At 44.3% G+C, this 23,516-nt stretch overlaps 2 protein-coding genes across 2 annotated transcripts; one reads left to right on the top strand and one right to left on the bottom strand.

Moving 5' to 3' along the window:
* Positions 1 to 451: 451 nt before the first annotated feature.
* On the top strand, positions 452 to 2,931 carry LOC149984098 (uncharacterized). The gene has a single exon (XM_090232490.1). The coding sequence runs from the start codon at positions 1,530 to 1,532 to the stop codon at positions 2,775 to 2,777; it is 1,248 nt and encodes a 415-aa protein (XP_090088616.1). The 5' UTR covers positions 452 to 1,529; the 3' UTR covers positions 2,778 to 2,931.
* Positions 2,932 to 8,668: 5,737 nt separating this feature from the next.
* Positions 8,669 to 19,480, bottom strand: LOC110522100 (mitotic checkpoint serine/threonine-protein kinase BUB1). Its single transcript, XM_021600220.3, has 23 exons — positions 19,200 to 19,480; positions 18,814 to 18,873; positions 18,265 to 18,603; positions 18,079 to 18,122; positions 17,918 to 17,997; positions 17,778 to 17,824; positions 17,421 to 17,605; positions 17,057 to 17,190; positions 16,387 to 16,949; positions 16,140 to 16,186; positions 15,931 to 16,050; positions 13,077 to 13,187; positions 12,789 to 12,873; positions 12,605 to 12,680; positions 12,299 to 12,467; positions 11,990 to 12,059; positions 10,965 to 11,830; positions 10,756 to 10,856; positions 10,400 to 10,561; positions 9,964 to 10,121; positions 9,642 to 9,819; positions 9,433 to 9,539; positions 8,669 to 9,254 (listed from the first exon to the last, which is right to left on the bottom strand). The coding sequence occupies exons 1-23, from the start codon at positions 19,220 to 19,222 to the stop codon at positions 9,059 to 9,061; spliced, it is 3,921 nt and encodes a 1,306-aa protein (XP_021455895.3). The 5' UTR covers positions 19,223 to 19,480; the 3' UTR covers positions 8,669 to 9,058.
* Between the last annotated feature and the right edge of the window lie 4,036 nt (positions 19,481 to 23,516).

The following is a 23,516-nucleotide window of genomic DNA, read 5'->3' as shown; positions in this document are numbered from 1 at the left end:
TCTGCGTAAAAACGATGTAAGTGCGCGCCGCCAGTAGACTTTACTTCTTTGTGTAATGGTGTTTGACGCGGGACTATCAGCCATCCTGTCACAAACTTCCCACAAACTGTTCCATGCCCACAAACATGAGAACTATAGCTGCAGTTACGCTGTCCTTTTAGCAATGCGGAGTGACTACCACTATACGACCACAGCTCTCCATATAAATGCAGGCACTACAACTAGAATGTATATTTCAAAATCCTTATCTTATACACCCATGTATTTTTCTCTTCACAGGATGATGTCTTCGGGGAGATTGACCCGTAAGTTTCATCCTTCATAATTCATTGTGTATTCAAAGGGATCTTTCATGTGGGTAAAAAATATAAAAAGAATCCTGAAAATGAATAGCTCTGAACTCAATTTAAACCCAGTCTTGTATTTTCTCTTGCAGAGAGCTGGTCACTAAGTTCACAGAGGGAGTGCAGCTCAACTACAGCTACCTCAAACAACTGGAGGAACTTCTGGACATGAAGAAGTCAGAGATAGAGGACCTCACCTCTGAGATGGACCTGGACTGCTGCTCTGAATCCAAGTTGTGCTCTGACTCATGCCGCTCAAGATCATCTTCTAGATCACATTATAGATCACATTCTAGATCTTCTGTATCCTCTAGATCTAGTGATGGCAGCACATGCCAAACCTGTAAGAAACGGCCTCCACCTGACAGGTTTATATACCCGAAAGGCTGTAGGCCAGATGGTCAAGATAGTCCCTGCCCTCGAGTTAATCCTAGCCCAGTGGGTAGTCCTAGCTCAAAGGCCACTCCCTGCCTCCAGCTACCAGGAGGTGGGGAAGATGAGGACAGTTACCATTGCTCCATTCTCTCCTCCCGTAGCTCCTCCTGCAGCTCCTCTAGGTACGTGTCTCCTTCTGACTCCCCTCTGCCCCTTGAATACCAGCCCAGCCCTCATCAGCCTGCTGCTACTGGTTGGAGGCGAAACTGGACTTTGATGGAGACTAAAGCGGACTCTGTGACTAGTCCTGTGGCAGCTCCTTCTACTGTCACGTTCCCTGACTGCAAAGACAGAGCTGCTGACTTCACAGACCATACAAACTGGTCCAAGACCACTCCAGACCATTCCAAGACCACTCCAGACCACTCCAAGACTCCGACAGTGAGACAGATTCTGACGGTGAGACAGCTGTTTGAGGTAGTGCCGAGGAAAGCAGACCCACCCCTCCTGCATCGCTGGCACCGCAGACGCCTGGAACTCAACGTGACGCAGAAGGTCTGTAGAAATGTACTGTTAATCTGCGTCCCAAATGGGACTCTATTTCCTACATAGTGTACAAATAAAGGAAATAGGGTGCCATTTGAGACACAACCACTACTGTTAAAATGTCTGGGTGATGAGTTGTTGGTTAGGTGTTCGTCTAAATGTACAAGTCTGTGAAAAGTAACATATACTCTGAAGACAATAAAACTAATCGAATCCAAACTATAATCTAAGGTGGCCCGCAATCGCTGGAGGATTGCTGTGCTGATGATCTCAATCGTTAGGTGGCTGCTCGCCGAGAGGCTGAAGGGAGGAGGCACCACCAGCTCAACCTCCCCCCCAACGTCCACCACTACCACCCACTCCAACACCTCAACCACCTCTCAGGCTAAGAAAGGATCCGAGATCATTAGGAAAACTGTCAGCATTCCAGCCTTCTTCCCACAGGGTGTAAACCCTCCACCTCACTCCCAGGCTCCATGCCAGTTTTTAGGGGCGGAGGGTAAACTCATTATGATGTACGCTCAGGGTGCCAGGATCCCCTTAATTTCCCAGGAGGTCCGGGAGAAGCTGGAGTCCCACGTCCGCCGCAAGCAGAGCCAGCGCCTCTGGGGCTTCCCCAAGCTGGTCACCAGGTACGTGGGCGACCTCACGCCCCTGCAGCCCCCCACCTCCTGCAGCGAAGGCAACTGGAAAATCATGGGCAACGTGACTGACCGCCGGGCAGTGTTCTCTGGACGAGTGCACCTCAACACAGAGTTCAGGTTGAAGAACAAGACTACCAAGCCAGCGGGGGAGCAGAAGGCTACTGCTGTAGCTGTAGCTGCAGCAAAGGACACCTCACCAGCCACCAAAACTGTGGAACAGACTACCACCATCAGCACCATGCTCCAGCCAGCCGACACTCATGCTACTAAACCCCCCCAGACCAGAGCCACTCTGAACCAGCCCTCCCCTGCGATAACCTTGACCCCGGAGAGACAATGGCTGGAGAAGAAGATGAGGAATAAGTGTATGGAGGTAAAGCTCAAACACTTCCCGGGCATTGTTGCCCAGTCATACCACTCCACCCTTGCCTGGACAACTAGCCAGCCAACCAGGAAGCCCACCCAGGTGGCGAAAGTCTCCACTGTTGTTCCGAAATGCCCCGCCCCACTCAGACAGAGGGATAAGGTATCATTCATGGACCAGGGGGAGCTGAGGCACCTGGCGGACAACCTGATCATGAAACACATGGAGCACCTTCAGAGACAGGGAGTGACAACCCCTTCGACCCACACCCAGGGAGTGACAACCGCCTCGGCCCTCTCGCAAAGCTCTCACAGCCTGGCCCTAGAGACCTCGACCGGCACCACCGTCTCACATCCCTACCCTGCCCTCATTAAACAGCTGGTGCTAGTGAATGGTTTGGAACAAGGTGCCAGGGAGAGAAAGACACTGCAGGCTCCACAGCAGTACAATGTGAAGCCTGGCTCAGCCACAGTCAAGGTGGGAAGATGCTGCAGCATCATGTGAATCTGCGGCAGCATCATCCAGCACTGAGGTCCAGAGGGCTCCTGCTGTCTCCTTTGATTAGGCCTCCTCTCATTTCCTGCATATTTTAGCTAAAGATATATCCAGAAATGAATAGAATGTATTCTTTCTACCAAATACAGAGTTTTGCATTTCACATTATTTGACTTTGTTCTATTTTTTTTATTTATTTTTTTTATTTTATTTAACTAGGCAAGTCAGTTAAGAACAAATTCTTATTTACAATGATGGCCTACCCCGGACGACACAGGGCAAATTGTGCGCTGCCCTATGGGACTCCCAATCACGGGCGGATGTGATACAGCCTGGATTCAAACCAGGGACTGTAGTGATGCCTCTTGCACTGAGATGTAGTGCCTTAGACCGCTGCACCACTCGGGATACTCTATGAGTAGAGTATGTGTCTGTTCCTGATTAATATTAATTTGGGCTTATTCATTTCGGTTTGTTTTAAATACAACATGCATAGTTTAAAATACACAAAGTCAAAACTGAGTCTTAGATGGCCACATAGACACAAGCAAACACAGCTGACTGGAGATGAAATAGCAGGGATATTGATGCTATAATGCACTTTACAGTAACAAACTGACACGTTGAGCTATTTTGGTCTGAGGTGGCGCCTCTAGAAGGTCTACTGCCGCTTTCCATTTCCATCGCAGAGCCGTTAGCCCAATCAGCTCTTTTCCCAGTCACCTGTTTGTCCAGTGAGCCCATTGGAATGACAGGTGCAGGTCTATCTTTATGGATGTAAACAGACCAGTTCATTCCCCTGTGTTATGTTTCAGTCTATGCTTGCGGATTCCTCCTAATGTCAGAACAAAGCGACACTACCTTGGAGACAGTGAAAGCAGACAGACAGAGCTATACTCCCACTCCCTGTCGCACACCCGCCCACATACAAGTATTTATATTTCGTGCACATGGAACAATACCAGAACAAAGAGAAGGATACGTGCTAAATTATACCTGACCACTTTAGCTGGAGTGTTACTATAAACAGCTAGGATTGACCAGTCAAAAGTAGTGCACTGTGTAGGGAATAAGGTGCAATTCAGGATGGGCCCCGAGTCTCCAAATCAAGGAGTAGGTCCTTGTTACTCAGCCTCCAACAAAGACAACAGAGCAGATTTAGAATACAGTGCCTTGATGAGGCTGATGCAGGAACAGTGCTATGGCTCTCTCCCTGGAGTCCTGTCACACGCTCCAGCAGACTGGGAATGAGAGGACAGTAGGAGGGGGAAGGGGGGGCAGAGGGTGTTTGTCTCACTAACTGTGTGCTGCATCATCTTTTGACAGCTAACATTTACATCCCCACTGTGCTCTCTTGCTATTAATATATTTATGCTAATGAGACTCCCAAAACCCAGGTGTCAGCGATGGTAAAAAGGTCACAATAAATAGAGAAAGGAGCACAACCTGCAATTCTGAGCCACCTGTGCCATGCATGGAAACTCATCTGTGTCCCAAATGGCACCCTATTCCCTACATAGTGCAAAACGATTGACAAGAGCCCTGGGCTCTTGGTCAAAAGTAGTGCACTACATAGGGAGCCACTTGGGGGCGCAGACTTATTCATCATATGCCAGGCTATTCCAGAAGAGCGTTCTTCTCAGATACGCATTTCAACAGATGTGACACATACCATGCTTCAATGTATTATGCAGTGCCCCCTAATCTGATTTTGATGAGAAAGCCAATAATGATGAGCTTAGTAAACAGCCCTGCACACAGTTTCTAGCAGACAGCTGTGGCTGAGAAGGAAACAACAGAGTTGGTCGCTGTGGGTGAAATATAGTGTTGGACTGGGACCCAGAGATACCTTTGAAAATGCTGAGCCTAATGTACAGGAAGGAGATCACACCTCTCTCTACAGCCCGTATACAGAACTGATGTACCATACAGTTGGCACAATAGTCACTTGTGATACAATGGAGTTATTCGGCACAAAAATAAATCGCAACGTACAATGGTTGTGTAAAACTGTTATATCGCAAAAACATCAGCTGTATCAAAACCATTGTGTCAAATCGTCAGCTGTACATTCTGAGTGTCTATGGGGTCTCTGAGTAGAATTCTATGTAGATATCCTCCTGGTGGCAAAATGATAGACGCAACGTTGCCAGGATGGATACTGACGTTCCTCTCTTTTCCGAAGTGAATGAGATATATAATATTGATACCCCCTGCCCTGCACTCAGGGGTACAGCTCTGTGGTCAGAATTATAACATCATGAGCACATCATCAGTACAGGGGAAACGGTCTCGAATAAAGTTGCTTTCATTCTCCTGTGAATGACACCATTCTCTGTGATCCTGCAAACGACATTGAACAGAGAGACCTTGGGGAAACAAAAGCAAGGAGACTTCTTGATAATTGGTTACCTTGGTGAGGTTTTTCATGGCTCAGCCACATCTCTCATGTCAGTGGCTCTTTTCATAAGTGTACTGGCTGTGGCCAAGGTAGAGAGTCACATAGCATCAAACCAAATGACACTTTAACATCAAATGACCTCTCAGGAGTGTCACTATGATTCACTACTCTGCTCTGAGGTGACTACAGCAGACCGTGGGGAGGTACTTCAGCTGGCTCCTGGCCCTCAGAACCAAGGCACATGCTATGGTGCATTGGACGAAAACGTGTAGGAATCCCAAATCCCTCAGAAACCGCTCATTAATCAACACGGTTGTAGTTCGTCTTAATGCCGTTGGAATGGGAAGTAATAATTCCACTAAGGGCAGCCAGCAAGGCATGACCCATCTCTCTTCTGCTACCTGTGGCTTAAGTCTCACACAAGGCTGCCTATTAAAGCCACCGCACAATTATAAATGACATTTTCAGTTTGTGACATTTAATATCTCACACAATGGAACACACCAAATTTAAAAGTCATTGCCCTTGATGAATATTCAACGTTATGAGGTTTTTGCTATGTGTAAATGCCCCCCATTCGCTAGGGTGGCTAGGTTCTCATTACAAGGTGTCAGCACAGTGGCTTGAATATACCGGATAATTATCTTCTCTCGAGTTTTTGGATGCATTTCAAATGATCAGTCGCACCCGACCCTTTGTCCTTGCGCGCCTACAGTATATCTATTCAGCAAACAAATGGCTTTTGCCTTTCTGTTCCTCTGCTCTTTGCCCCGCTGGATGGACAATGTTATGCAGAACAGATCATGATAATGTATGTAAAACACCCCACTGTGAGCCACGGCATAAAATCCGATATTTATAAAACAGGGTCACTTTCAAAGTGCGCTTTCTCAGGAGTTTATTGAGAACCACCTGTTCTGATGTTCTCTGACATCACTCGCACCTGAGGGGATGGAAAAGGGGAAAAAAACGACCGAGGCACGTTTTTATCATCAACCCCCTTGAGGGGTATACTCTAGCGTCCGCCCTAAAAGGCAGGTGTGTTGCAGCATCACCTTTCCAGCTGCCTGGAGATTTAATTAGCAGCAATACCAAGAGCAGCACGTCACTGCTGCGCTCATTTCTCTTTTCAGCTCCCAGGCTTCAGATAGTGACATAATTGACAATGCTGTATACGTCCCAAATGGCACCCCGTTCACTCTATGGTGCACTACTTTTAACCAGGGCCAACAGGGAAATTAGGTTGATATTTGGAACTCAGACCCTGTGACCAAACACAACAAATAATCTCATTAAGCATGCAGAGAGCAGAGGGCATCAGAGGGAGACCAGAACTGTAAGTGGGAGGCAAACAGTCTGGCTGGCAATGGGACTAGTCAGTGGCAAAGCTAGAGGCACTTCTGAGGGAACTGTACGGTAGGGGTACAGATTGTGGTAACTAAGTATGTGGCCTGGATCCAAACTAAATTGTAAGAAAGCCTTCATAGGATGGCCTATCTCCTGGTTCTGTAGCAGGAGGCAGTTTGATGCACCAGTACAACCCCAGGACAGGACGCTAGTCTGCCAAAAGGGGCTTATCAAAACAATCCATTTCCTTAATGCCGAGTGCCAAGCAGAGGCATCGGTGCTGTTTAAAATAATATTTGGTATGACTTGAAACTGAATTGCTCCAGTTGAAAAATGTGGTTTGGATCCAGGCTAGTAACTGTGGTCATTTCATATATCACTTCCTCCTAATCTTCAATTATATAATGCACTATAATACATGTCCAGATTCTGGTATACAGTGTGGATAACATCCAGTGAAAATCTTCAGCTGGAGTTTCTTTTGATAACCTAAACAACAGAATACAAGCTTCATTGACCTGCTTCGTTTGTTTTGATCTGTTATGTTCTCTCAGTCTAAATCATGGAAATATAATTTACTCAGAATGCATTCTAGCTCTGTCTTCAGGATGAAAACCACTATCTGATTGCTGTATACTGCTGGTGCATTAACCCATCTATAATCATGACACAGCTAGATCCAGATAGGATTCATGTATGGAAACATCACTAATAATTGCCTTGCCTTTATTTACCTCTACTGTAGTCTCAGGAAAATGACTGGTAAATGGCCTGTGAAATACTCGGTTTACTGTACACACACATATGCTGTATTAGTATTTAGCGAGATATCAAATACCGGATTTAAAATTACACACTAAATCTATTGCACGTTGCTTAGCTTTATGAACAAGCGCGACGCCTAGTGACATCATCCTGCATTAAAATTGGATTTAGATGTCTGTGCTGGACACATTTCTTCATTCCACTCCGCATCTTTTCATATGGCATCCGCAATCGCAAAAACGGGTCCCAAAGCCAACCACTGTTCCGCAGCTCACTTTCAAGCCATGGTCCCAGCAATTGTGCTGGGACAATAAGCAATAATAAATGCGCAACAATAACTTACATAGGTTAAATGACCAGATTCTCACATGGCCCATGACATTAGACCATGGGTATTACTGGGCTATATTAGCCAATATGCTAGATGTAGTTTGAAAGAGCAGAGTTGGGGAGACACGCACTTCCTTTTCAGCTATTTTTATAGCCTACCTTTTAGAGGTGGGAAGATTTTAAGACGGAGAAATATAGGTGATCAATATGTATTTATAGGAAACGTGGTAAACTACAGCCTAATTATATTTGGGAAGAACATTTCCTTGAAAATAACTGTCCCGTTCTAGCCTACTCTGTAATTGAGACCGCACTTGATCTCGCACGTATGGCTACGGAATTTGAAGCAAGAATGATGGAAGCGGACACGACACATGCACTTTCTCTTGAGCTAAATAGTACATATAGGATATAGCCTACCTTTTAGGAGGACGATTTGCAGGCAGACAAATAGGTCATCAATAGTTAATTAAAAGACGCAATGCTCGCTCGTAGCTGGCGCTCGCGTTTTAAATGTTGATTGCACTTGGCTCTGAGCGCCCTCCACTTTTTTCCCTTATCAATATATATTTAGACTGTAGTAAACTATAGTGTAATCCAGTGGATGCTGCTGTGGGGATGACGGTTCATAATAATGGCTGGAACTGAGCTAAGGGAATGGCATCAAACACATGGAAACCATATGTTTGGGGTATTTGATACCATTCCACTCGAGTCATTACAAAGAGCCTGTTCTCCCCAATTAAAGTGTCACCAACCTCCTGTGGTGTAATCATTTAAAAAAAAGTTACATTCCTTGAAAATAGAATAGCCACGTCATTCTCTGCCCACGCATAGGCAGCCCACTATGTCAATGTAATACAATAGGTAGGCCAACGCATACAGAGCAGAAAGACGACAATTTCCAAATAATCTAGGGGACAATACAAATGTTTTAATTCCAAAGTAGTCTGACTGCACGTGCTCACCCAGAAGCATCAGAAATGCGGACGGCACCCCAGTGATCTCTGTTGGGACCCAACTGAAAGCCAAACAGAGGCCATGACCATGACTACACTTGGCAGACTGAAAAGGTTTTTAATTATTTACAAATGAAAATACACCATAACATCTCCAACATCAATCTCCCTATTTATGTAATTTACAAATGGACAAAAAGATAGACAATGAATAAAAAAGGTTATTCAAGGTAGCTAATTCAAGACCCAATTCAAGGTAAATCTTTTATATTTACAAATGGAGTAGAGATGAGACATGGCAGTAATACCCATCATCCAGGGTTGTGTACATTAGGCTCGTGTTGACAACGTTTTGTTACGAAACACAAAAACAAATGTTTCTTAGTGGACAAGTTCACACAGCATCTCCTTGTGCCACTCCGTTTCAGACCACTTTCATTTTATACCTAATGAACAGCACCCAGGACTATCAAGGTTCTCTGGGAGTTCTATCTTCGTGCCGACCGGCTTTCTAACAGCTGAATGACCAGGCGGGTCTTCATCGATGGCAGCTTGTTGCTGTAGTTCTGTTGGAGCACGGTGCTCAGTCTACTGCGCAGGCTCCGCAGGCAGGGCAGGGAGTTGCAGTCAGGCACATTCAGCAGAGTGTGGAAGAACTCTGTCCACAGATCACTGTGGGGATTTCTGGAGAAGAGAGAGAGAGGGAAGGAGAAGGTAGTGTGAATTTGAACTATGCTGGAAATATTTTAGGTCAAAAAGGGGGATATTTTCAAAACACAAACAAAAATATTCAAGCGATTACTCAGAGCAACAAAAAGTAGTGAATCTATAAAAGCCATTAGCACTCCTACTCAAGGGTTACCTTCTAAATACTGCATTTGTCTTCCACACACCACCCTCCTGTGTTACTTGCATGTATGTTCCAAAAATCATGCAGTACACCGTTCCAGCTATTCCAAAGTAGTCGGTCTAAAACACAAAGAAACGTAGTTAATATTCTCAGCAGGTCGTATCGGACATCCACCCATATCACTACAGGACACGCACTTGCCACCGACAGACACACTTTACCTGGTAGTTCCATGGTCTCCCACTCCTCATCTCTGTACACTGGAAGCCTGAGGTCATACACTTGGCAGTGAACGAAGTGCCCTCTGGGAACAGAGTCATGTCAATGCTCTGACCCAGGTCAATCAGGGCAAGGCCATGATACAGGTTATCTGGGTCAAAAGACTTGTTCTCCAGGAACCTAAAACACAACAGACAATTAGCACAGTGAAGAGCCTCTGGTAAGCCCTGGTAGAGTACTGCATCCACCCATTACTAGAAATGACTACAGGGAAAACAAAAACACATCCGAGAGACATAAGCACCAGTAAGGAGCCATCCCTACCTATCTCCCAGCAGGAAGTTGTCTGGTTTGATGTCAGCGTGAACGATGTGGATGCTGTGCAGCTGTTCCACCATGTGCAGCATGCAGACAGTGAAGTAAATCACCAGAGGCTGGGGCATCACCTTGTCAGTCAGGTTTTTGTACAGGTTCACAGCGTTCTGGAGGGGAATAAACATCTAACTCCATTTAGTGCTCCAGTGTGGCATCTTTGGGTGCATCCCAATCTCCTTTCTCCTTTAGTGTAAACTTGTTCATTACTTTCCACATATCTAAAAGCATTGGATAGGTCGAGACATGGGCTACAGGGAGTTTCCATCATATTTTTAATACCAGTCATTTCCTTTCAAATCAGTGAAGGGAAGCGCACACAGATGTAGCCCTGATGTTCAATTGATTGATAAAATATGGTGGGTGCTGAAGAAGGGTTACTACCCACCAATAGGGTGCCACAGTTGTGGAGCTCGCCCAATAGCACGCTGCCGTTCTGAAAGAAGTGGGCAGAGTGGATGTTGGTGAAGAGGTGACGCACGCTCGGCTGCAGTCGGGCATTCAGCTGAGTGTTGATGTAAAACTCCCATGGATTGGCTGGTTTCTGCACCTACATGTACAGATCAAGATACACACAAGAATGGACAATCAAGCATTCAATAGGAATGCATGAATTGTGGGGATAAGGTCACTTCACTATAAAGCAGTCATGTTATCAGGCTTTACTAACGGCAGCACCAAAACAGTCACCAATCAATTCATGAAAGGTCAGGGGAGTTACCAAGTTTAAATTAATATTCCTACCTTTAAAATCATCTTCTCTGAGGTTGTCAGGTCAGTTGCCTGGTAGACCGTGGCAAAGGCACCCTGTCCGAGGACGCAGTCAACCCGTAAGGAGCCTTCACCTATGTATGAACATCAAAGTGATTTTTAGATGTTTTTTTTTTTAAAGAAATAGGGTGATTTAAAAAAAAAAAAAGTCACAGCCAGTAAACACACCAAGACTTTCTTACCCATCTTGATGGTCATCTTGGGTGCGATGCTGGGGACTTTGCACTGCCAGGTGATGAAGTTTGGCTGGGAGGTGAGTGGCATGGGCAGTTTGGAGAGCAGGGAAGAGATCAGCTCATCATCCCAGGGGTCGGAGAACAGCTCTGACCCTTGGTCTGGGCTCATAGGAATATCCATGCCGTACCTCACCTCTGGAGCTGGACTCATAGGAATATCCATTCTGAACCTTGATGACGGATGGACTGGACTCATGGTAACATCCGAGCCAAACTTTGATGGTTCGGGACTCATAGGGATGTCCATGGTCTTCAGAGGGAAGCCATCTGTTCTCTGACCCTGACAGGGACTCATGAAGGCATCCAAGTCGAGTTCAACCCCAACCTCTGGGCTTTTTACCACTAACCAGTCTGGCTTGGGTGCACACTCCGGGCTCATTGGGATATCGAAAGCAGGTGTTGGGGCTTTCTCTGGACTAGTTGAAACATCAACGTTGGATTTGAAGGCATCAATCTGGCTCTTTGAAAGGGATACCTCTTCCGCAGGTGCACACTGTGAGAGAGGACAGGCTGGCTTTAAAGACTGCTCTGGGCTCACATAGACATCCCAGTCTGGTTTAGAGGCCTTGGGAGGAGGGCTTTTGGCCCCTGCCCCCTCAGTATGAGCCAGGGGGGCAGTCTGGTCTCTGAAGGACAGTGCGGCCGGGGCATGATGCTGCACTTCAGTCATGGAGCAGGTAGCCAGGCTTCGCTGGGCCAGGGCTAGCCCTTCCCCCACGATAGTGCCCTGCTCAGCAAAGCCCTGCACCCTCATAGAGCACTCAGCGCCGGTCTCAGATATCCCATCAGGTGGGCTCTGCTCTATGATAGGGCTGAGGGAGGGGAAACAAACTCATTATCTCCACTATGGAGGCGTTTGACCCAAACACTTTGATTACATTTCAAAAACATTGACCAACGAGCATTCGAGTGAAAACGTACAGTATACTGCAGTTACTGGTAGTCTACAATATCCGGTTACCAGTAAGTACCTGAGTTTAGTGGGCTGTCGCAGGAAAGGGCCCTCTTCTGGACCACTAAAGCCTCTGGGGTGATCATTTTCTAGAGGGAGGAGAAAAATAAAATAAAAAGTCAGCCAAAAAAGGTCAAGTACTTGCTTTAGACCACATTGTTGTTCTGAACAACAGACACCGTTTACCAGGTGAGGGCATTTCTGAACTGCTTATGGTTGCATCCCAAATGGCACCCTATTCCCTATGTAGTGCATTACTTTTGACCAGAGCCCTATGGTGGCAATTGGGATGCATGCATCCTATGCATGAGCTCAGATAGAGGGCTACCTTGGTCCTGCTCAAAGTTCCAGGAGGAAGGAGCTTTGTTTTGGAAGGGCGTTGAGACCAGGTGGGCCGACAGGGAAAAGTCTCTGGTGCTGTTGGGGCAGGTGGCCAGGGAGTTGTAGCGTGCTCCCCACATAGTGCTTTCATCTGGTATCAATTCCGAAGGAGATTCCTGAGCAAACACACATACACACGAAACGATAAAGGTTTGCATTGTGTACACAACTTAATAACATAACCCAACCATATTCTTTCATTGAGTCCTTGCTAAATGGAAATGAGTATGTCACCATGTAATTTTGCACTTACACCTTGTTTCTCTCTTTTAGATACAGAGATTTCTGCTAGGGCCCTTGGTGTCTTAGCCTTGTTCACCATAGTAGCACTAAATGGAGCAGAAAAAGCACCATAAAGCAGTGTTCATAAATTTACTTTGAGAATTAAAGGAGATAGCAAAGAAAATGTGATGCAGGAGAAGAACTGCATGCTTCACCTGCAGTTCTCCTTGTTCTCGTTCTCATCCTGAAAAATTGCGAAAGGCACTGCATTGGGGGGCTTGCTGAACAAAGAGGCGCCTCCTTTAAATAACATTTTTTTTTTAAAGAGGGGAGAAAAAAAGACGTTTAACCACAATGTAAAATCAAAAAGGACAACCTGCCATTATGCATTTCTATTTTATTGTTTTACTGTAAAGTGTTTTGCAATTGTAAATACACTTTTGATTTAACCTATAGACAAACAAAAAGTCGAGAAGTTACAATCGAAGGGGGAATTGAATTACCCATTCTCTGGTAGGCAGCATCAAAGCTCTTCTCAGCCTGATGCATTGACATGCTGGGGAACTGTTCCTCCTGCATGAGGGTTGGAGCCTGGAACATGTCCATGATCGCATCTGGATGGGAAGGTAAAGAGGTGAGATACTAAAAGGACCATATAATTAGGAATTAGAATTCTAGAATGGACATGAACCTTCTTATGGATGGGATGACAAAGGTCAGCCATTTTGGTCAGGGAATTGGTAAACCATGGTTTTCCAGTGCTGTGATAAGATGGTGCAAAATAATGAATTTGAATCATTTATCATCTGCACTGCATGTTTGTTAGCTACTGTAGCTAGCCAGCTAGTTTTACAGGAATAATTCCATCCATTTTTCTAATTAACTGCCAATATGCCAACATTCCATTCAAACAATATAGTCAATCCACAGCCATTGTCCATATACTGGCTGAAATCAGTTGATGATAGGACTTAGACATGTTGTAAATGCAACGACTACTGATATTCTATCATACAATAGCACTCACAGCTTTCCAAGAAAACAAAATCTGAAATATTTATGGTCCGTTTCCATATATTTTAAAGGCTATTTATACAGAAAATGTGTATAAAACCTGTATAAACTATGTATAATTATATTACAATATTTTAGGTTGACAATTCCATTACACAATTTCGATATATAGTGCATTCGGAAAGTATTCAGACTCCTTGACTTTTTCCACATTTTGTGACGTTACAGCCTCATTCTAAAATGTATTAAATAGTTATTTCCCCCCTCATCAATCTACACACAATAGCGCATAATGACAAAGCAAAAACAGTTTTTTAGAAATGTAATAAAATACTGAAATATCACATTTCCATAAGTAATCAGACCCTTTACACAGTACTTTGTAAAAGCACCTTTGGCAGCGATTACCGCCTCGAGTCTTCTTGGGTACGACGCAACAAGCTTGGCACACCTTCATATGGAGAGTTTCTCCCATTCTTCTCTGCAGATCCTGTCACGCTCTGTCAGATTGGATGGGGAGCGTCGCTGCAGAGCTATTTTCAGGTCTCGCCAGACATGTTAGATCGGGTTCAAGTCCGGGCCGTTAGGGTCGTTGTCCTGTTGGAAGGTGAACCTTCACCCCAGCCTGAACGCTCTGGAGCAGGTTTTCATCAAGAATCTCATCGCAGTGCTAGCTGACACTCTCCCGAGTGACGCAGTGGTCTCAGGCACTGCATCGCAGTGCTAGCTGTGCCACTAGAAATTCTGGGTTAGAGTCCAGGCTCTGTTGCAGCCGGCCGCGACCGGGAGACCCATGGGGCGGCGCACAATTGGCCCAGCATCGTCCAGGTTAGGGGAGGGTTTGGCCGGCAGGGATATCCTTGTCTCATCGCGCACTAGCGACTCCTGTGGCGAGCCGGGCACAGTGCACACTGACACGGTCGCCAGGTGTACGGTGTTTCGTCCGACACATTGGTGCGGCTGGCTTCCAGGTTGGATGGGCATTGTGTCAAGAAGCAGTGCGGCTATGTTGGGTTTCGGAGGACGCATGGCTCTCGACCTTTGCCTCTCCTCAGGCCAAAGTTTCACCAGACCAGAACATCTTGTCTCTTATGGTCAGAGTCCTTTAGGTGACTTTTGGCATACTCCATGCAGGCTGTCAGTGCCATTTATGGAGGAGTGGCTTCTGTCTGGCCCCTCTAACATAAAGGCCTGATTGGTGGAGTGCTGTAGAGATGGTTGTCCTTCTGGAATGTTCTCCCATCTCCACAGAGGACGCCTGGAGCTCTTTCAGAGTAACCATCGGGTTCTTAGTCACCTCACAGATCAGCGCCCTTCTCTCCCAATTGCTCAGTTTGGCCGGGCGACCAGCTCTAGGAAGAGTATTGGTGGTGCCAAACTTCTTTCATTTTAGAATAATGGAGGCCACTGTGTTCTAGGGGACCTTCAATGCTGCAGAATGTTTTTGGTACTCTTCCCCAGATCTGTGCCTCGACAATCCTGTCTTGGAGCTCTACAGACCATTCCTTTGACCTCATGGCTTTGTTTTTGCTCTGACATGCACGGTCAACTGTCGGACCTTATATAGACAGGTGTGTGCCTTTCCAAATCATGTCCAATCAATTCAATTTACCACAGGTGGACTCTAACCAAGTGGTAGAAACATCTCAAGGATGATCAATGGAAACAGGATGCACCTGAGCTCAATTTTAAGTCTCATAACAAAGGGTCTGAGTACTTATGTAAATAAGGTACTTCTGTTTTTAAATTGTAATACATTTGCTAAAATTTCTAAAAACCTGTTTTCACGTTGTCATTATGGGGTATTGTGCATAGATTGATGAGAGGAAGAAATTATTTAATCCATTTTAGAGTAAGGCTGTAACGTAACAAAATGTGGAAAAAGGCAAGAGGTCTAAATATTTTCCAAACGCACTGTATCACATGCCTTACTTTTATTTTCCTGCATAGGTAAAATCAGGATCATCACTGTAGTGCCATTCATTCCTCCCTGACCAATATGGCTGCCATTTTCACCCCATTCTGGAACTTTTATTCAGGTTCATGACATAGCCCCTCTAGTAATTTAATAGGATCTCTATGCTAAATCTCCATTGGTTGTACTGCCTTTATCATACACATGATGATACACACATGATACATTTGAATATCTCCACCAAAAAAGGGATTGAGTGTAGCAGACAGCACAATGGAAGTGATTGATTTGAGCACCATTTTTTTTTTTTTGCCTTTGAATTTAAATCACCAATATCTGAACACAACACACAATGACTGATTGACCAAAACATGTATGAAGAAATGCCTTCATTTCAGTAAATGAAAAGAGTTGAGTACCCAACTCACCAAGTGCCTCCCGTGTGTTGACTGTTGGGGATGGGAGAACCCTGGACGGGGTGGCTTGCACCAGTCCCAAAGAGGTGTTAGGAGTGATATGGGACAGGTTCCCAGTCCCTCCCTGTGACACTGACAGAGAGAGTGAGGTTAAACGTTTTAATTCACATACGAAAACTAATGATGAGAATAAAGGGCCCAGATTATGATATTTTACTTACCATCTAATTTCACCTCTGACTCAGTAGCTTCACTGACAGACACCTCACTGGAAAAACAAAGGGAAATGATTAGCTTAGATGACAAAAGCCTAAATAATTAAAAACAAATTCATTACCTACATCTCTGAGGTGTCTCGCCCTGCCAGAGCTAAATAGGCTAGAAACACATAATGACATTTGGGTTGTGAATAATGACACATCTGAAACGAGGACTAATCTAGAGACATGATGCCTCATTATCACTTACTGGGAATCTCTGCCATTGTGCTGCTGGAAGCTGCTGCGGAGGTAGTTCACTGAGCCACCGAGTTGGGACTGGGAGTGAAAATCCTGGAGAGGATCTCCCCCGTGCTGCAACTCAGATTCATAGGCTGCTGGCTTCTTTGGGGCCGATCCAAATGACAATCCAATAGACTTTTGTCCTGGTTGGGGTTGAACCAGAGAGGCCTGTAGAGAATATGCCTGTGGAGCAACTGCAGATGATTTTGGTGCTTCTGTACATTGACGCAAGTCACCCATTGGTGCTTTTGGCAGGTGAAAGGAGCAGCTATGGGAGGTGTTTTCCTCTTCGACCTGTCCAGATGGGGGAGAGGACATCTGTGAGAGCAGGGTGTCTGTGATGGGAACCCTGAGACGGATGCGCTGAGAGTGGGCCTCAGGTTCCCTCACCGTGCCTTTTCTGGGGTCCTGTCCACTATTCAGTCTCAAGCCTGGAGTGGGTTTGATTCCGAGGTTGTTTGAGAGTGGAGGGTGCCTAAAGGACTGTTGTAGAAACCCAGGATTCAGTCCTGTTGCAGGTGTGCAGGATGCCTGAAAACAGAAGTGCATGCCACATTTAAAAAAGGGTCCTACAAATTCTATGGGAACCACGACAATAGAAACAACTGAAGTTAAGGAGCCATGTGGATTCCCTTTACCTGCACTGGTGGAGCAATGGCTGAGCTTCCCTGAACTGTAGAGCTCACACCGAGGTTACTCTCCAGCTCCTCCAGCAGTTGGTTCATCCTTATCACTTCCTCCTCCTGCTCTCTAGCCAACCTCTGACGTTCCTCTGGTAATAAAACACAAACACACATTGGTCAAAACTGACAGTTGGCAGTGTGGTAGTGAGGCACACTCAGCTGTTGGTGCATTTGATTTAGATAAAGCGTGTCTGTAAAGGATGTCATGTGGCCAGTTCATATTGATGTCTGACTACACTATAAAATACAGCCTTGCATTTCTACTCTGTTAGAGGAGTGGGCTGCAACAGCGCTGCGTTAGAAAGTCATATGATCCTACCAAACTCTCTCTGCTTCTCCACTTGCTTGCATCTCACAAAGTATCGTCTGGCTCGGGCCTCCTCAAAGCAAAGTTCAGACCCTTCGCAGATGAGGTCTTCAGTATGGTACATCGACACTGTTTGCAAGTTTACAGCCAGTCCTTGATTGGGTTTATTTACCACCACATTTTCAGACCGGGAGATTCTGCGGGAGAGTCGTTTCATTAGAGGGAATACAATTAGCTTTTCTATAAAATATATAAAATATATATATATATATATATATATATATATATATATATATATATATATATATATATATATATATATAACACACACACACTAAAACATTTTGTTATTACATTATAAAGACTTACATGCGAACTGTTCTGTCTGCAGGGAATTGGGACAGACCTTCGGGGTCCTGTGGCAGAAACATTTATATTTCTCTGTTGATCACTTTCTATGAACAAACGTGAGAAATGATTCTTATCACATCTGAAATGTGGTAACTCACCTTGTACTGTGGGCCAGGCTCTCTGTGGGATTGCAGCTGATTTACCAAGTGAGAAGTCTGAAGAGGATTCCGTACACCTTCTGTTTTCATAAAAAAATTCAGGTTAGATTGTGGATACGTTAGTCAAAGAACCAGTCCACAAGGAAGAAAACAAGTCTCACCTGATGCCCCTGTCCCACCCCTAGAAGAGCTGGTTTGGAACCTCCTGTGAATACATTTAGATGTATCAACAATAAACACAACATGGAAAGGTTAAAACTTAATCAGTTTCAGTCAATAGAGTCCTTAATTTTGACATGTAATTCAAATGCAATAATTTGCATTCTAACTTAAGTGTTGGAGGTTACCTGTATTGCTGAAGGACAGTGTCAGCTGGCTCAGCTTGGTTCTCCATGGCTCTCTGGTAGACGGCGTCAGCCTGTTGAAGCAGGCCCTGCTGCTCAAACTGTTGAGCCCACGCCACATAAAGGACTGCAGCTCTGGTGCCAATACCCTTACTGTATATGTGACTGTACAGTTTGATGGGCTCATCATAATAACTTGCACATTTGATGCAGTAGTTTACGTATCGGATGTCATTGGAGTAGCGCTCCTCTTGGAGAAATCTTTGTACTAGACGATCTAGCACAAGAGACATCCCCTTGGCATCTTCAGCAGGTAATCTCTTCTCTAGATATTCAATAAATCTGAAATAATGTAAAAGTATGGTAAAGCTAGTTTACACACCAATAAATATTCACACACACAAAAAAAGTTGTTGCTCCCAAACCAGGTGAGATTTGCATGCAAAAATATCCCATCAATGGCAGATGCATAACCCTTAATTGTTTACTTTTGTTGGTGGCCCCCTCTATGAAGATAATAATGGAATAAAACGCATGTACAAGTTACAGTACCTGTCCCATGGATCTAGGGGGTCGTCTCCAGTATAGTTTCTCAAACTTTCCTCAAAGCTCCTGTAAAACAAATGAATTTGATTTAAAAACTTAACAGCAGTTTGAACCCCTTTCTCTTCTGCTTAACTGTAGCTAGCTAACTTCTAGCATGGATGACAATATGTTTATGTCAATCAAAACAAAGTAACGTTATTACTGCAATTTGTATCAGCAAAGAAACTCTAGTATCAAATATTGTATTATTCACCAAGTAGGAAAATAGGAAATAGTTAGGTAATATTAGTTGGCTAGCTACTGTTAGTTACAGTTAGTTAGCTAGCAAGGAATCAGGATTAACGTTAGCTGGGTGGGGGAAATAAAAGCAGTTAGCTAGCTACCGAACTTACTGTAAATGTGAACCGACATTCATGGTGTGGCCTGAACAGCAGACTGGCGGGTCCCACTCCAAATTCCAACAACACAAATATGAGCAATTACGCGCAAATCTAAGTTAGATTAATTCAATAACTAAATACCAAGTATTGCACTCACGTCGCCAGCAAAGACACTGGTGGCTTATTCTATCTGTGTCGTTAGCATGGCTGGTGTCACAGAGTACTGTGAAACTGCCTTTGCCATTGAGCTAAAATAAGAACGGACTTTGCTGGTAGGGTATTTCAAATTCCGCGCCTAGCTGATACGTCAAAAAAAAGCATCATAAATGAATGCATCCAATCAGCGCCTTTGGGGCGAGTAAACGCAATTTCATTGGCTGGGTGAAAAAAAAAGCTTTTCACCTAAGTGATACTTTCGCTAATGCCTGAATCTGCCATTTTGAATCGTTTGATGAATTCGACTATATAAATATGTTACAAAACGTGCACATGAAAAAGTGCTGTATCTTAAAAATGAATGACAACAAAAATATGCTTTTTGGTCTTAATTTAAAGTCAGGGATAAGGTTAGCATTGTGGTCAGTGTTGGTGAGTAGTGAACTACATGTAGTTCCACTACTAATTTAAATCCACTTCAATCAGTGTAGATGAATGGGAGGAAGCGGGTTAAAGAAGGATTTTTAAGCCTTGAGACAATTGAGACATGGATTGTGTATGTGTGTGTGCCATTCAGAGGGTGAATGGGAAAGACAAAATATTTAAGTGCCTTTGAACAGGTAATGGTAGTAGGTGCCAGTGTAACAGATGTGAAACGGCTAGCTTAGTTAGCGGTGGTGCGCGCTAAATAGCATTTCAATCGGTGACTTCACTTGCTCTGAGACCTTGAAGTAGTGGCTTGCTTTGCAAGGGCTGTGGCTTTTGTGGAGCGATGGGTAAAGATGCTTCGTGGGTGTCAGTTATTGATGTGTGCAGAGGGTCCCTGGTTCGCGCCCGGGTATGGGCGAGGGGACGGTCTGAAGTTATACTGTTACATTGGTGCCGTGACCCGGATTACTGGTTGCTGCGGAAAAGGAGGTCAAAAGGGAGGTGAGTGTAACGGATGTGAAACGGCTAGCTTAGTTAGCGGTGGTGCGCGCTAAATAAATCAAATCAAATTTATTTATATAGCCCTTTGTACATCAGCTGATATCTCAAAGTGCTGTACAGAAACCCAGCCTAAAACCCCAAACAGCAAGCAATGCAGGTGTAGAAGCACGGTGGCTAGGAAAAACTCCCTAGAAAGGCCAAAACCTAGGAAGAAACCTAGAGAGGAACCAGGCTATGTGGGGTGGCCAGTCCTCTTCTGGCTGTGCCGGGTGGAGATTATAACAGAACATGGTCAAGATGTTCAAATGTTCAGAAATGACCAGCATGGTCGAATAATAATAAGGCAGAGCAGTTGAAACTGGAGCAGCAGCACAGTCAGGTGGACTGGGGACAGCAAGGAGTCATCATGTCAGGTATTCCTGGGGCATGGTCCTAGGGCTCAGGTCCTCCGAGAGAGAGAAAGAAAGAGAGAATTAGCGAGAGCATATGTGGGATGGCCAGTCCTCCTCTGGAGTAGTAAATAGTGTTTCAATTAGTGACGTCACTTGCTCTGAGACCTTGAAGTAGTGGTTCCCCTTGCTTTGCAAGGGCTGTGGCTTTTGTGGAGCGATGGGTAAAGATGCTTCGTGGGTGTCAGTTGTTGATGTGTGCAGAGGGTCCCTGGTACGCTTCAGGTATGGGCGAGGGGACGGTCTAAAGTTATACTGTTACACCAGGCGCACCAGTTTGTGTCAAGAATTGCAACGCTGCTGGGTTTTCATGCTCAAAATGTGTCATTGTTTCAATTCTATTCTGTAGAGCTAAATTCTCTAAATAATCATATTGGGGATATGTAATTCCTAAGGAACACACCATGTTCAATTTCATAGTGGTATGACAGTGTTATGAGAATTTTGTTATCAATGTTCATAAACTTCAATTGATCTACTCAGTCTGCAACCCAGAGTTTGTAAGATTCTGGTTGAATGAAGCAGACAAGAGTCCCAGTTTACAAAAATCAAAGTGTTTATTCACGAGAACATTCTGAAGTCTATTATACGAAGACATCCATTTTATAGCTGCGCACATACTTCCACACAAACAGTAGGTATCCTACGCACATACTTCTCACCACTGTATCACTACCCAGCCGACAGTTCCATTCCCCCGAGATTAGGGAAACCTTGAGAAGTACTCCTTATGCCCTCATAAGTTCCTCAGAGGCCTAGCCAGGTCGGTCCAAACACAGTTTTACTGTTCTCGGTATCTTTCTTCGGCCCCCACATACAAGTTCAAACCCTGGGCTAAGCCTTGCTCAGACAGTCTGTGTTTTTCCACTAGACAGATACATTGTTTAACCTAATTCTGACTAAAACTACACACATCATCAGATTATAATTTTATGATTCTAATCAATTTCATACAATTATAAGGTTTCAGAGTGGAATTATTTAATCATTATCTTTCAACATTTAAATTATATTATCACACAGCTCTAATGAATTTGGCATAATTGGCTCAAGGTGAGGGAGCAATTGTCATTTGAGAGAATGGAGAAAGACTATTCTGTAGAGGTAAGGTTTGACAACTGATATTTAAAATGCTTTGCACATGGCTTTCTCAACATGGACCTTATCAATCAAAACATGTTTGAAGGGTGAAGGTTAGCCTAGTGGTTAGCGCGTTGGACTAGTAACCGGAAGGTTCTGCCCCTGAACAGTCAGTTAACCCACTGTTCCTAGGCCGTCATTGAAAATAAGAATTTGTTCTTAACTGACTTGACTAGTTAAATAAAGTTTTTAAAAAATTACAAATGTATCCACGACGTGGAGATCTACAAGATATTAGACTAATAGTTCCAGTTGTAATTGGTACATTTGTCCTGTCCCCTCCCCTCCACCATGGACCTTACCATAGACTTTAGAGATGGTGCTGCACTTGGAGCAAGTCGTAATGACATGCATGAACCACATGTGTTGTTGGGTTCGAAGAGTCGCGCTGAGCCATGGAGTCGGAGGAAAGATGTAAGAAGAAAGGTAATACCTTTGACCCTTCGTCAATTCACATTTCCTCAATTCTCCCCATCCTTCTCAAAAGCCAAAAGAAAAGGTTATAGGGGAGGGCCTCCATCACTTTGCAATTATGTAGCAATGTTTTTCATTTTACTGTAGCAGCACAACTGAAGCAATGTTAATTGTGTTCCCTCCCTCCCCAGGTAGCTGTGGTCAGGCCCAAAAACTGAACAGTGGCAGGTGGAGAGCATGGGACTATAGTCCCCCAGAGGTTGCAAGTCCTACATCAGGCCGAACCTATCCAGGAACATCCTCCTGTTGACGTAATTCTCTGTTTTTAACCACAGCTACAAAAAAGTAAATACATTTTAGCTTTATTTTATGTAAAGGGACAGTTTCCTGGACTATAATGCACTTTCAATGAAGAATATGTGTCTGGGAAACCACCCATAAAAATGTTTCTTAAATTGTGTACCTTAGGTGCTAGTAAAATGCAATAGAAGACCTGAAGGAGTGAAAGTAGGGTACTGGTAATTTACCAGGTATTTCTCTTGAAAGACAGGTACCAGTTAATGAGCTGAACAGTACAGACCAAATTGTATAGGAGGATGCATCTGAACGTGCTTCCAGAACTGCACTGACTGAGTTGGAAGCATCGAGCACCATAAGCCAACCAGTCAAGCAGAAGACAGTCCCCATCAAGGATCAGGATCTCTTTATCTGAGACAGAGTCTGAAAGCGATTCAGATATTAAATTGGATGCATTGTTGGCCTCGTCTGACTCATCATCTGAAATGTCTGATTCATTTGACTCTTTGTCTGACTTAATCTGAATCCAATTCATCTGACCCTGAGACAGAGGCATAAACCTGAATGAGATTAAATTAGCTCTAAGGATCAGTACTAGCACTGCATAATGTAATATGAAATGATGGTTGTCTTGTCCAGAATAATTTATATTTCTTTATGAAATTATGTGAAGCCTTGACAAATAATGCTTTTGAAATGCTTATTTGTCTGGCTGTTCTGAAGATTACATAACTTGGGTCCACCTACGGTGCCTTCAGAAAGTATTCACACCCCTTAAATTATCCCACATTTTGTTGTGTTACAAAGTGGGATTAACATGGATTTAATTGTCATTTTTGTTAACGATCTACACAAAATACTCTGTCAAAGTGGAAGAAAAATTCCACTTTTATACAGTATATTGATTAGAAAAGTATTCAGCCCCCTGAGTCAATACATGTTA

Source organism: Oncorhynchus mykiss, chromosome 4 (assembly GCF_057628025.1).
Source record: "Oncorhynchus mykiss isolate SJ-2025 chromosome 4, ASM5762802v1, whole genome shotgun sequence".
NCBI classification, from domain to species: Eukaryota; Metazoa; Chordata; class Actinopteri; order Salmoniformes; family Salmonidae; genus Oncorhynchus; species Oncorhynchus mykiss.
This window is presented reverse-complemented; position numbering and strand designations above follow the sequence as displayed.